Source organism: Culex pipiens, unplaced genomic scaffold (assembly GCF_016801865.2).
Source record: "Culex pipiens pallens isolate TS unplaced genomic scaffold, TS_CPP_V2 Cpp_Un0069, whole genome shotgun sequence".
NCBI classification, from domain to species: Eukaryota; Metazoa; Arthropoda; class Insecta; order Diptera; family Culicidae; genus Culex; species Culex pipiens.
In genome coordinates this window covers 21,272-35,296 of record NW_026292886.1, presented here as the reverse complement: position 1 = coordinate 35,296, position 14,025 = coordinate 21,272, and the positions used below count along the sequence as shown (strand labels likewise).

The 14,025-nt window shown below is 46.0% G+C and overlaps 1 protein-coding gene and 1 long non-coding RNA gene across 2 annotated transcripts; one reads left to right on the top strand and one right to left on the bottom strand.

Annotated features, from left to right (window-relative positions):
* Positions 1 to 79: 79 nt before the first annotated feature.
* Positions 80 to 7,609, top strand: LOC120431372 (uncharacterized). Its single transcript, XR_008212732.1, has 2 exons — positions 80 to 3,219; positions 3,356 to 7,609. It is a non-coding gene; the product is annotated as an uncharacterized LOC120431372 (long non-coding RNA).
* A 3,831-nt stretch (positions 7,610 to 11,440) lies between these two features.
* LOC120431368 (60S acidic ribosomal protein P2-like) lies at positions 11,441 to 12,910 on the bottom strand. Its single transcript, XM_039596499.2, has one exon. It carries the CDS (start codon positions 11,998 to 12,000, stop codon positions 11,725 to 11,727), a length of 276 nt encoding a protein of 91 aa, XP_039452433.2. The 5' UTR covers positions 12,001 to 12,910; the 3' UTR covers positions 11,441 to 11,724.
* Between the last annotated feature and the right edge of the window lie 1,115 nt (positions 12,911 to 14,025).

Here is a 14,025-nt window from a genome sequence, read left to right as displayed (position 1 = left end):
CCGACTCGGTCCTAACCAGGTCCCAGTACCGAAAAGGACCTAATAAAAATAATTTTATGGAAAAAAAAAAAAAAACCAAATCAAATTAACAAAAGCCCTTTGATTTAAAGTTGCAGGTACAACCTGACCTTGAGAAAATTTCGGTTTGGATTTCGGCTGATGCTTAGCACGAGAATCCAAAACCTTTTTTCTGACGGGGCAATCCCAGAAATTTGATTTGTGATTTCCACCACAATTTGCACATTTAAATTGGGTGACTTCTTTCACGGGACAATTGTCCTTGTCGTTAGAAGAATCCCCGCAAACCATGCATTTTGGAACCATGGCGCAATGATCAGTACCGTGACCGAATGCCTGGCAACGCCGGCACTGGGTCAGATTCTGGCTATTACCACCATGTTTCTTAAAATGCTCCCACTTTACCCGTACATGGAACAAAAACTGAACTTTGTCCAAAAGTTTCAAATTGTTGATTTCATTTCTGTTGAAATGAATCAGATAATATTGTGAAGTCAAACCAAAGCGAGAAATATTCTCTTTGATTTTTTCTTCATTGGTATTGTAATGTTGAGAGGGATATCCAAAACAGGTCCGTTCAGTAGATTGACAAGGGTGGTAATGATTCTTTATTGACCTAACATATAATTGACTACTATGATCTACTAAATCATAGACTACTATAATATTACAATATATCACATCTCTTCCTTGTTTTAACATGAATTTTAATTTAGATTTTCTTCAAATTGATATAATGAATAATCATATAAGTAGTTCGGTTTCTTGGAAATCCTTCTCGAAGTACGCGTGCTGACATCTTCTCCAATCGTTGTGCTGCCGTTTTCCTCAGTTGGAATGACATCTCTATCATTATTCTTGGTCTCATACGTGTAGAAATTGTGTTTGTGGTTTTTCAAATAACCAACAAAAGTTTGGTGATCTTGTAAATATTCCGTCAACAAGCGACATTCTCCTCTTCGACCAAGCTGGAACGAAACCTTCAAATTGCAAGTTTCCTTGCAATTCTTCAGTTGCGTTCGAAAGCTGGCCAAATCGGAGACGGAAGTCACTACAATTGGCGGAGCCTTTACTCGTTTCTCGACGGCAGAAGGCTCAGTACGAGGAGAAGGATCCTTGTCAACAGTTTCGGATAAAACACCAAAACTGTTTGCCTATGAAATTGGAGGATTGACCTCACTTTCAGAATCAGAATTATACCTCGGATGAGGCTGTTTTCTTTTTCTGTTTCCGTTAGCCGATTTAGCGTTCAAACGCTTCACCGACGTAACGACCAAATCTTCAGAAGATTTGCGTTTACCTTTGTTTTGACGCATTTTGCAAGCAAAGTTCTCTTAAAAAGATGGCTTCGTTTGTAAAATACAACAAAATTTCAGGTGGGGTTAGTCTTGAAAAATTTAGAATTTTGGAAAATAACTCAGGTAGTCTTTAAAACGACTGTGAATTTTGTTTGAAATAATTCTGAGCTTAGGTAGTAAAAATACCGCAGCTCTAGTGTCCGTTCACCTCGAAGGTTAGCAAACACTGATGGTTTATTTGATGGAATCGGTTCTCAGATGACCAGTGAACATAACTTTTCCAAAGGTTTGAAAAAATATTTAAACAGTCCGTTTTTATTTACATTTTACATCAAAAATCAATCCGGCCCGTAAGCCGGACAAATTTTTCACGTAAAACTTACACAAAAACGACCTGCAAAAATATTGTATCAAAGTTATGTTCACTGGTGACCGAGCCACGTAACCTAGTGGTAACGCTTCCGCCTCGTAAGCGGTAGATCGGGGTTCAAATCCAGGCTCGGACCAACACAACTGCACGCAAACATATTCCGGTGAACATCGGATGCGCATTCGGCTTTGACCATCCGATGTTCATACCTGTGAACATCGAACGTTCAAATCTCGTAAAAATTACCAACACAATTAAAACTTATTTCAATGTATGTGTGAACCTCCCTATCGAGCTGCTCTCTTCTTCTTTAACTTTGTTTCAATAGCGGGGATTCTTCCTTCATCGCGTTTGACAGTTGGAGTTTTTTTTGCCATCGCAACGTTTTGTTTTGCAGCCGGACAGACTGCAGGTGCGTTACTTGCTTTTCCAAAAAAAAAATCACTCTAAGGATAATTTCTCACCAATTATTTCTCCCCTTACCAGGCCACCAAGACCGCATCCGGAGCGACGGTCCTTCACCACGCGCCCGGCGCAGCTGGCCAAGTAACGGCTGCGGACGGAAGCCAGCAGCAGCAACCCAAGTTTGTGTTCAACGTGGACGCAGCAGCCCCAAACGGGACGTCCTCCAGCGTTGATTCCGGTTGACGCGTCCGGTATGCCCACGAAGATAGCCAAAAAGAGTGACAAGTCACGCAAGGAGAAGAACCGGCTGGCCGGAGTACGACAGGCACCGGCAGATCAACAAAGTGCAGCCGCAGTGGCCGCCGTTCCCGGAGGCCGCTGGCCTATGCCGGTGGTCATGAAGAACTGGTCGAGTTCCTCATCAGTCGCGGTACCAACATCGAACACAAGAACAAGAAGGGCTTTACGCCGTTGATCTTGGCCGCAACCGTAGGTCACAAGAAGGTGGTCGTCGAAACGCTGCTCCGACATGGGGCGAAAATGGATCGCGACCTGGAAAGAAGCCGCGAAAAAAGTCGCAAAGCGGTCGCGGCCAAACGACGCGAACGGAAGAAGCGCAGAAAGGCTGCAAAGCGCGAACAGCAGCGCAAACTAGTCGAAGGCGAAGTCAAACTGCCAACCGGACGACGACTCGGTCGAAGAAATTGTCAACGTTCGACTGCCACAGACTAGCGGAAGCGGCAACTCAACCACCCCCACAACAAACAATCGCATTCATCCGAGAGAACCTCCACCAACAGCTTCAATCGTCGTCCAGCAGCAGCAGGACAAAAAGGAAGGTGGAGACTCCGGCATCGACGCCAACAGCCAGGGCTCGTGCTCGAGCTCGGACGTCAAGTCCGCCAGCAGCCTGATCGAGCAACAGCTAAAGAACAACAAAAAGCGCAAACAACTCCAGCAAGCTCACCAACAACAACAACAATCGCACGTCAGCTCGGCCGTCACGGCCAAGCAACTCCAGCGGCAGCAGTACGCGTGCGCACGCACGATCAAGACTGCCAGTGTCCACCTGAGGCAAGTGCTTTTCGCGCCCGGTGTTGCTTCAAGGTCACATCCGAACGCACACAGGTGGGTCCCGTCATCGCAACGATCTTCTATTTATTAATAACAGTTTCGCTCATGTACGATTCTCTCTATTTTCGTTTCACGCTTAACTTCAAACGACCATCTGGACGCTCACGTGTTTGATTAATGGTCGCAACAGGTTAGAAGCCCCACCCTTTGCCCTCAAGTCCAACCAGTACAAGCACGAGGACTAGTCCTGTATGAAGAAATACCTCCGGAATGCACCGTGTAAAAGCTAACAGGACATTCGTTCAAGAATGGCGCCGGAAGATCGAAAAGGACCAGCACGGATCATCATCGTTTTCGTCTTCCTTAACATCTTTATCCAGCAGTGATGGCCATTCCTTCCCGGGATCATAGAGGTATAGAGGTCGACCGAAAAGGTACGAAAATTGTTCATCTTATGAACATAAATTTCACTCACAACATTCACTCCTTCCACAGCGTGCATTTCTCGTTTGTGCACCCCGCCCCGACCAAAACCAAACTGCAAAACCTGCTTAAGAAGCGACCTCGCCGTCTCCGCCATCAGCAAGAGCCACCCACTTCCGCTCCGTACATCAAGAAGTGGAATTGGAATCTCGGAGCACGTGAAGTGGACTTGGCCGTGGGTTAACGCTAACGAAACTTCAAGCGCACATGAAGCAGCACCGGACTGGTTTGGGTCGGCAAAAACAAAGCTGCAGCCATGGCACGAAAATTGCCAAAGGTAGGTAGGATGATCCCTTGAATATGAACAAAGTTCTACAACCTTTCTTATCTTCACACAGAACTTAAGCAAATCACTTCGAACATGCAGACCCACAAGAACCTGACTGCGCTCCGGACTGGTCCCGGACAATTATAAATTCCAAATCGAATGGCGTGGCAGCAGAGTGGAATAGACTGCCGTCGATAACAGAGCGGAAGTTTTGCGTGCCAATGCGTGGTTCTTCCGACCGATCAAGGTCGATCTGGTGCTGGCCGAGCATGACCAAGTGGAAGCTCGCATGAAAACCGCCGGTACCGCACGGCCGACTGTTCCGGCAGGAAAATTTTGATGCGCTGGAATCGAACGGCCAAAGACCACAGGGCAGAAAGAACTGATTGAGCATTTTGTCCTGATTTTGTTGATTTCAACTCTGCTACTAGAAAAACGGTTTGCTGATGACTGGAGTAACAAAGATTGATTGTAAAACGTTCGTTTTAAAAGCTGAATTAAAAAAATATTTATCGTTTTATCAGTTATTTCCTTTTGTAGGGAATATTAATCAAAACAGATGGTTTTATTTCTTTAACTTGAAAATTAAACTGAATAAATCTATTGTTTACAATGTAAACAGTTTAATTTAGTTTAATTTTGAAATTAAAGCAATAAAAACATCTGTTTTGATTACCATTCTCTTGAATAAATTAAATTATACCCAAAATACTCATTAAACAGAGCCATCTAGTGACAAAAACATTGAACAGAGCCATCTAGTGGCGAAAAGCGGTACTGCCCAGCAGCGGCAATGTACGGTGGCGCCGCCAGTGATGAATAGAGAAAACAGCAAAAAGTTGCACGGGGCGACACGCACACAATCAAAGGAACTGTCAAATTTCATTCAAAGCAAGATGAACATCGGATGGTCAACGCGCTTTGAGCATCGAATGAGCATGATCGTTTATGACCATTCGATGTTCAAAATTTAGGTACCAATGATCAAAGAATTCGCATTGGTTGTTTTGCGTGTGGTGATCTTTTTCCTTCTGGATTCGATTGCTTAGTAAAGGGAAGGTAGTGTATCGCCACAAACTGGACCTTATCACGACACCTTAGGGAGGCGACCTATGGAATGTTAACATTAACCTAAACATGTTAACATTAGTTGAGTGAAAAACTGCCACTGAATCCGCTTTGTAAATGCCGGCCCTGATACTCTTCACGGGTGTTCCCCTCAGGAACTGGGAAAGATTTACTTTTTTTATGTTCACTGGTCATCTGAGAACCGATTCCATCAAATAAACCATGAAAAAATGGGCAATTGTAATTTTGCCGATCGAAAATGTGAAAATTGAGCCAAAAAGTTCGGGCAGGCCTGGATTAAGCGATGTATGCACATCGGAAGGAACCGGTCAAGAAAAATTTCAAATGGGCAGCAGCGGCAGCGAAAGCAACTCAGATAGGGTGAAGAAAAGACCCAAGAAAACGCTCCCTTTCCTTTGTTATGCTGTTCGTAAAGCTGTTTCTTGACCCCTTTCCTTCCGATCTCCATATTAGCCTTTTGACCGAGGGCGTGACAATCGAAAATAATTAAATAATTTAATTAATTAACGGTAGAAATTAACGAATTAACGCAACATTAATTTTTGTTTGCGATCAAAACATCGCCACCTCTTTTTACACCACGTTGAACCAGTTTGACATTGCGAGCGTTTGTTTTTGTTGTTTTTGTTGTCAGAAGAGAACGGAGGAGAACGCCCAAAAAAGAAAAAAGACCGAGGACACGGAGCAGAAGGGATTCCTGGGACCATTCCAGCTGCTCGGTAAGTACCTCATCGTGGAACACCTGATGATGTTATCACAAGACAGCGGATCACTTGAACAAAAGAGTCGCTGGTTAAAACATATTTATTAATTATGCTTTCTTCTCACCCACATGCAGATTTCAATTATAACTTTAAGTTTCTCAAATTTGGGTTCTTGTTGTGCCTTCCGCCAAGGCGCCCCGCTGGTATAGGCGGTCGTTTTAGGAGACGTTTCTGTGGATGAGACCAACAACATGCAGGATATTTGAATAAGTTTTCAGAGGAGGATTTTTATCTCCAGGGCTAACTTCTTATTCCTATTTCAGACTTCTTCAAGGTGAACAACCAACATGAGAAGAACGATTCCAAGCTGTTTCGATGAGCAAAGAGATCATTGGCAGCGACGTGACGAGGACGTTTACGATGACTACATCGGTAGCGACGGTGGGATGCTCACGATTCGGCACCTCGATGAAGAGAAAATAAAGCCGGACCAGGAGCTGGAACTGTCCACAAGTTCCTCGGATTAAGCGCCGAGCAGAGAACGTACGAAAAATTTTGCGGCTTGCTGGTGCTACGCTTTAGCATGCTCAACAATACTTAAATCGATCCGTTTGAGCAAATCTTCCAGGACACTTACACACGACCCATCCCTGGACACGAACCGCCTCTGCCTCTGATCCTTATTGCGGCCTCACGCCTCACGGCCGAGCTGCGGGAGTTCCTGAAAAACGCGCCACAACAGATCGTTCAACCAGTGCTTGCCCCTCTGCCAGTAGGCGACCCGGACAGTTCCAACGGAAATAAACTTAGCTATCTTGATACAATGAGAGCAATCTAGTGATACTCTAATGGCGGTCACAGTCGAAATGGAACGTGAGATGTTGAGATTAAGAGACAATAAAAATAGTTGAAAAATTAAAATCGAATAAAATTGAACTCTAAGCGAGACTCTAAGGTTTCCTAAAATTCTCAGAAGGTTCAAAATTTTACGAACGCTGAATATCAAAAATCTGTAACCGTTGGTCACAATTCTTGACGAAGGAAAGTTTCACTTCAGTATTTTTATTACCATCTCACTACACTTAACAGTGGGATGGGGCAAATCTTTCAGTGTATGCGAGGCTGAAGCCCACCAATTTCCCGGTGGGGTGTCCTGACAGCGCAGCTGTTGACACATTGGGAATTGGTGGGAAAATGGACTCGGGAAAACCAAAAAGAAAGCTCGATCTGGGGAAGATCGGCCTCTTGTATTCAGGCTTCCGAGCGGACTGGTCGCGCTTCAAGTGGCGGTAGTTAAGCGCCCCCACAACGGCGGAACCCGGAGGTTCCGAGAGTGCGAGTCCGTTTCGGATTGGTCGGCCTGGGTTGCGTGAATTCCATGCTGGTAGCTTCCCACGTCTAAACGTAGTAGGACCACCCCCGTCGTCTGGCGCCTCCCCGCGCCATCAACGCCAAGGACGACAGCTCTCAGGCCGCTGGCCTTAATCGTTAAGGAGAGTCCCCTCTCGGCAGCCCGAATCAGTGGACTCTGGGGCTGCCGATTCGCCAACGAGGGAAGAAGCCTGCCCGACGAAGCCAGCAACGCCCGCTGTGCGTCCATCCGACCCGGCACGAAGTCCGGAGACCACCGTACCGGCCGCGAAGGCCGCAAAACCGCTGCATCCGGCGCCGAAGACCGGACAACCGCAGCGCAGAACAACAAGCCACCGTCAGCCAGCAGAACAAGCCCCCCCCCCACGAGCGGGACAGTTCCAGCCGCGGAGTGTGAGCGAAGGAGCTCCTCCGGCGGCGACCATCCGGCACGAGAACCAGCTGAGCTGCGCGGTAAGAGTGCCCCAAACCACCTACACTTCACACAACCCACACCCACACCAAACAAATCACCCAATAAAGTGCTGAAGTGGAATCGAAATCGTGTTTTTTCTGTGTGATGAAAGTCTCCCTTGAATCTGCCTAGTAGTAATGCCGACCCTGAGTGATGAGTAGTCAGTAGCTTTGGTCTACGACTACTTGGGAAACGGTCTCAGCCCTGAAAAGGACTTGAGCTAGCCTAAAACCCCTTGATACTGAAGGACAATTAGTTTCAATTGGCTCCTAGCAGGAAAAGCAACAAACGGCGATCAAGGTTGATTGATTCATGCAGAAAAATCTAAGGATTTTTCCAACGGGAGGTGGCAGGAATCCGAGCAATCTCGGTTGGTCACTGTCCACCTACCCTAGCGAAATTAGTGTGAATTGCACTAGACCGCGGTCCATTACGGTCCTGAATGCAATGAGGATCACTTGCGCTTTCCAAAATCGTTTTCGGCACGTCTCAATTCGTGGATTTTGGTCAGCAGCAACTTTAGAACACTTTTATGCTGCCTGTACATAACTTCTGTGATAAAACATTGTCCCAATCTGTGATATTCTCGACAACCAACGCAGCAGCAATAATTGTTATTTATTTTGTCTCGTCCTTTTGTGTTTGGACTTGACGATCAATCTGATTAAAACAACACACCGTACTATCCACTAACACACACAAAAACAACAACAACAAACAGTAGGAGAGATCGCGATCGTCGAGATCGTTTTGCTTTAGCCAGTAGTGTTGTGGAGATAATTAACAGTAACGACCTAGCGCAGGTCGGCAGTCTGTTCGATCGGCTCGCGAGAGGCCGACGACAGATCGTTAAATTATTGTGAATAATGAACCCTGAACCCACGACTGCCGTTGACCCATCATTGGAGAGGCAAAACACCCGAACTTACCTTTATGTTACCTGTTGGAAGTGGCCGAGACATTAGGCAATGCGTAAGTCCTGTGAGGCCATCCACAACCTAAATTGAAGGCACCAATGAACCGGAAGCAGGCGGAGTCTTGCACGGGAGGTGACCAAAAGCTGAAATTTGAGAATTTTGAGGTTCGCCGATGACCCAGACATATGAGGAAGTCATCCCTGGTAGGCGATAAGAACCGTTTCAAGTCTTGTTTCTTTCAGTAATGAGAACAAGCACCGTAATAGGGGAAAGCCCCGAACCAAAAACTTTATTCGCACTAAATTTCTTTTATTATTCTTAAATCTAGTAATTAACACCTAGTACGTAGTTGCTGCAGGAAGATCTTGGCCACGGTCGGCACCGATTTGGGCGCCAGGGGTTACAGGGCGATGTCCCATTTACCCTGGACCAGATCAGCTGATCGGGATTACCTGTCTCCTCAGCCGCAGAACCGAAAAGTGAATATTATCTGGAAAGAAAATAAAATGAAATAGTTGTGGAATTAAAGTTGTTGCCATTGTAATCTTGTTAAATTTCTGTGTGTCAGTCAAATTTGTTAGTACAAGATTAGTGGTGTGTGTTAATCTTAGCTGCTCTCCCCTAAAGAAAGTGTGGGTGAAAGATCCCTCCTTCGTGAAAAGGTGAGAGAGAAGCAAGATGACATAAAATTTTGGTGTTGTAACGAACCTAAACTACTCACCATATTCGGGAATTCATAGCCCAACGGGCCAGTTCGCGGAAGATCAAGGGGTCAAATGTTATTTCCCTCGATCCGAGCGCGGCTGGTGGTGTTGTGGTGAGGGGATTGCCCGGCAATTAAGGCCTAATGAAATTTTAATGATCTTGTTATGATCAAAATTTTTAATGTGTACACAATAATACTTACCTGTAGCTCATCTTGCGCGTCAAGATGGCTATCACGGTGAATCCCGGGATATTTGTGGACTCCTGCAGGTCACTTTTTGAAGAAAAAGTCGACTCTGGCAGCGACGTTCCACCTCGTCAATTTCGCTCAAACGAGCACACCAATACTAGTCAATTTACCCTGAAAAAGAAGATCTTCGTTATGTTAAATTTATTTGGTACTTACCACAACATATCGTCGAAAAAGTGCACTTTTCGACGGTTGTTTCACCGAACTTGAACTTTACGCTCAACTTTTGCATAATTTACAATGTAAACATTGCGTCATGTTGAGTTTGACAGATTAGAGACGTTTCGGGAACTGTCAAACAGTTTGCCCGTCAGGAATGAGCCCATGTGGTGAATTTCTTTGAGAGATCGAAAATGATCTAAAAGTGGATAAAATGTGATTCGTTCATGAAAATTTAAAGTCGTTGCAACGCACCTTTGTGAAAAGTAAATAAAGATGTCTACCAATGTTTTGGGATTCATTTTAATAATTTATTTTAATTTGTAGTGCATGTCTACTTTTTAATTTATTTATTTGTATTTGTTTATTTGGCCAATTAGTTTAATTTTTGTATATAATTTTGATTGATCTGTGATTGGTTATCACTGGGAAATGCAAAAATCGCCTAAAGTGAGGCTTGTACATAAACAACGTGACCATTTGCGCTAATCCACGAACCAGAGGAGTGCCGAAGATGATTTTGGAAATGCTAGTCGTTTAAAAAAAAAATGTTCATGAACTTCGTGCATTCACATTTTTTCGCCGGGGTAGTGGATAGTGTAACCGTTGGTCACAATTCTTGACGAAGGAAAGTTTCACTTCAGTATTTTTATTACCATCTCACTACACTTAACAGTAGGATGGGCAAATCTTTCAGTGTATGCGAGGCTGAAGCCCACCAATTTCCCGGTGGGGTGTCCTGACAGCGCAGCTGTTGACACATTGGGAATTGGTGGGAAAATGGACTCGGGAAAACCAAAAAGAAAGCTCGATCTGGGGAAGATCGGCCTCTTGTATTCAGGCTTCCGAGCGGACTGGTCGCGCTTCAAGTGGCGGTAGTTAAGCGCCCCCACAACGGCGGAACCCGGAGGTTCCGCGAGTGCGAGTCCGTTTCGGATTGGTCGGCCTGGGTTCCGTGAATCCCATGCTGGTAGCTTCCCACGTCTAAACGTAGTAAGACCACCCCCGTCGTCTGGCGCCTCCCCGCGCCATCAACGCCAAGGACGACAGCTCTCAGGCCGCTGGCCTTAATCGTTAAGGAGAGTCCCCTCTCGGCAGCCCGAATCAGTGGACTCTGGGGCTGCCGATTCGCCAACGAGGGAAGAAGCCTGCCCGACGAAGCCAGCAACGCCCGCTGTGCGTCCATCCGACCCGGCACGAAGTCCGGAGACCACCGTACCGGCCGCGAAGGCCGCAGATCCGCTGCATCCGGCGCCGAAGACCGGACAACCGCAGCGCAGAACAACAAGCCACCGTCAGCCAGCAGAACAAGCCCCCCCCCCCCCACGAGCGGGACAGTTCCAGCCGCGGAGTGTGAGCGAAGGAGCTCCTCCGGCGGCGACCATCCGGCACGATCACTCTGGTTAGTTCTGCCGACGAGAAATTCCGGTGTGAGTCGCTGTTGAACTTGGATTTGTTCGTATATTGTGGCACGCTGGTACACGTGACCGTGGTTGGCAGTGAGACCAGTTTCGAGGTCGTGTTGGTTATGTTGCTATTCGAGATGGAGTTGACTACGGTGGTAGAGGCGGGTGGCTAGCCGTAGCAGATTCCTCACCTGGCAGCACCACCGAGGTTAATTTTCCTGCTAAAGAGGAGAATTCGAAGAGATATTGCAAGATGAGCAGGGGGAACTACCATTCCGGTTCGACAGAATCCAGCGACGTAAACTTGGTTACCTTTGAAACTAGACTGTTCGGTTAAGGGCTTGGTTTCCATGACTCAAGCGTCCACGTCCTGCAGCCTGATCGCGATACGACGCCTTGAGGATCTGGTCTTCCTGGCCAAAGTCGTCGGAAAGCGTGATACCAATCTAGCCAATCATGAACAACCAGCTGATCGTGGGAAGCATAAACACAAGCAGAAGATTCTTTATTTGTTGTTTCAGTTCAAACAATTGCATGCAGCTGAATAAAAAAGCACAACAAAAATTGCACAATTTTTGTTTGTGCCATTAGCATCGACCTTTTCCCTTCTTTTTTGCATTTATTTCGTATTAATAAATAGTTTGTACATTTTCGGAACCACTGCATAGAACAGTGCTGTCCTGCCGCCTTCGGGGATAAAACGCCAAAGCAACCGGCAGCAGCCATCCGGCGATGTTGCCACGAAGAAATCCCTCATTCAAAGAGACCGAAGCCCATGTCGTCATCATCCTCGGATTTGAACTCTTTTCCTTCTTTTTCTCTATTCTTCTCCTTGGCGGCAGCGGCCAGGGCAGCACCACCGGACGGCATCCAGGAGAGCTTCTCGCGGCGGGTAGCGATAAGTTCCTCGACGGACTTGCCCTTCAGCTCGTTGACCACCTTGGTGACTCGGGTTGAGTAGGCCTCGATACCGACCGAGCTCAGGACCTTCTCGATGTCGGGGTTCGACGGAACGGCGTTTAGAAACATGCGTAAGTGCGCAACTGCGGCGAACAGGTCCAGCAGGAAGTTCAGATGAACACGGTCAAGGCCTCTATGATCGTTATATATTTAAGGAAGCTGCCGGTTTTCCGAGAATCCGAAACCTTCGATAAAAACTAGATGCGGAAATGGACGATGGACCACCTTTTGCAACTTCTAACAAAAAAACTGATCAGCATCGCCAATTTTTTTTAGCAAGATCAAAATCAACACAAACTTGACAGAAGGGTGCAAAAAGCACTCATAAAATTTTTCAAAAAGACCTTGTGTTATGCGTTACAGGGAGGTGGCCGAGGGTCGCGACAATAGTAAAAAAATCAAATAATTTAATTAATTAACTGCAGGAATTAATTAATTAACGCGAAATCAAGGTTTGTTTACGATCACAACAACGCCACCTCTTTTTATTCCACATTGCCATTTGACATTTGGACATTGCGCGCGTTTGTTGCGTTTGTTGTTGTGCTTGGTAGAAACGTTTTGTTGCCAAGATCATACCAAGATGTACATTAAGACGGTGGTTTGGAAAATCTCCGGAACTTGCTCAACACAACTTGCTGGTCGAGTTCCTCAACGGCCAGATCGAGCTGCAGTCCCAGCCACCGTTTTACTGTACCGTACCGGACGATTGCCGGTCACGAATCTGAGGGTTCTGGTTCTACAACAACAGCGAGTGCGACCGGATCCGGGACATAATCTGGAAGCTGGTGGCCGAGTGCAACAACAACAGCGGCGGAAGAGGACCGGGTGACGCAAAGAAAGTTGTGACGAGTGCCTTCCCGCGACTGGACATGGGAAAGACGGGTGAAAACGGAAATGTTGCTGGCAGGATTTAGGTTATCTATCAACGGGATAAATTGACAAAAATATACGATTTGTTTTTACCTTTGTTGCAGTTAAAAACGTGGACATTTTCACCATGCTGACAAAGGCTTAGGAGAACTTTAACGATAGCAACGGAAAATTGCCTCCTTCCCATCAGCAGCCACAACGGTAGCAGGAGCCTGTTCCGAGTCGCAACCTGTCCGCGGCGATCAACATCGTTCAGCCGGAACCCCAGCAGCAGCAGCCGGACACAACGCAGAGAGTTGTAAATTTCTTCGAAGCAACTGACCACCTCTGCACTGTTCCAGACACCTTGCCAGATACCGATGTCGAACCGGTGCACACGCTCGATCAGATCGAGAAGCAGCATCCAGCTACGACGCCGCAGAAGGATTCCTCCATCGTGACCGGGAAGATAACGGCCGAGGTCAGCAATCTGGAGAACAGCTTCAAGTTGATGGGCACTCTCATCAATACCGAACCGGCGCCGGCTCAGGTGCTCAGCACGTCCTCGCTGGCAACGTTCTCTCTCTGATTTTTCTTCGCGATTGCGTCGAAGAACTTGGACATCATCCTAGAGAAGCTGCTATGGAATTGAGCTTCGGCAAGGAGCAAACCGCTTTTACTGAAACTTAACAGGTCACCCCACATTCGGTATCGGACGGAAGTTTGATTTGTTAATATGGTGTCAGTCGAAGTACAAGTACTTGCCCTTTATTTAAAAAATATGCTTAATGAAAAAATAATAATAAATATACAAAATTATTGTTTAAGTGATGTTCTCGCTATCATGTTAGAATAGATTTTTTATTTATATTTATTTTATTACACAACTTGACTTTGCGCATGATGAAGAAAAGCACAATTCCCCGGCACAAGCATCTACGAATCGCACCTCACAATCCTTTTTAGTAAACGTCTTTATAAGTGAGCAATTCTCTACAAAACCGGCCGATTTCGACCATTTTTATTTTTTGTATTTTTTGATTTGGCTCAAACTTTGTGGGGGCCTTCCCTATGACCAAAGAAGCCATTTTGCATCATTAGTTTGTCCATATAAATTTCCATACAAATTTGGCAGCTGTTCATACAAAAATGGTACGTCAATATTCGAAAATCTGTAACTTTTGAAGGAATTTTTTTATCAATTTGGTGTCTTCGGCAAAGTTGTAGGTATTGTTAAGGACT

Coding starts and splice junctions, on each gene's coding strand:
- LOC120431368 (XM_039596499.2), bottom strand. CDS start 12,000: ATGTTTCTAAACGCCGTTCCGTCGAACCCCGACATCGAGAAGGTCCTG.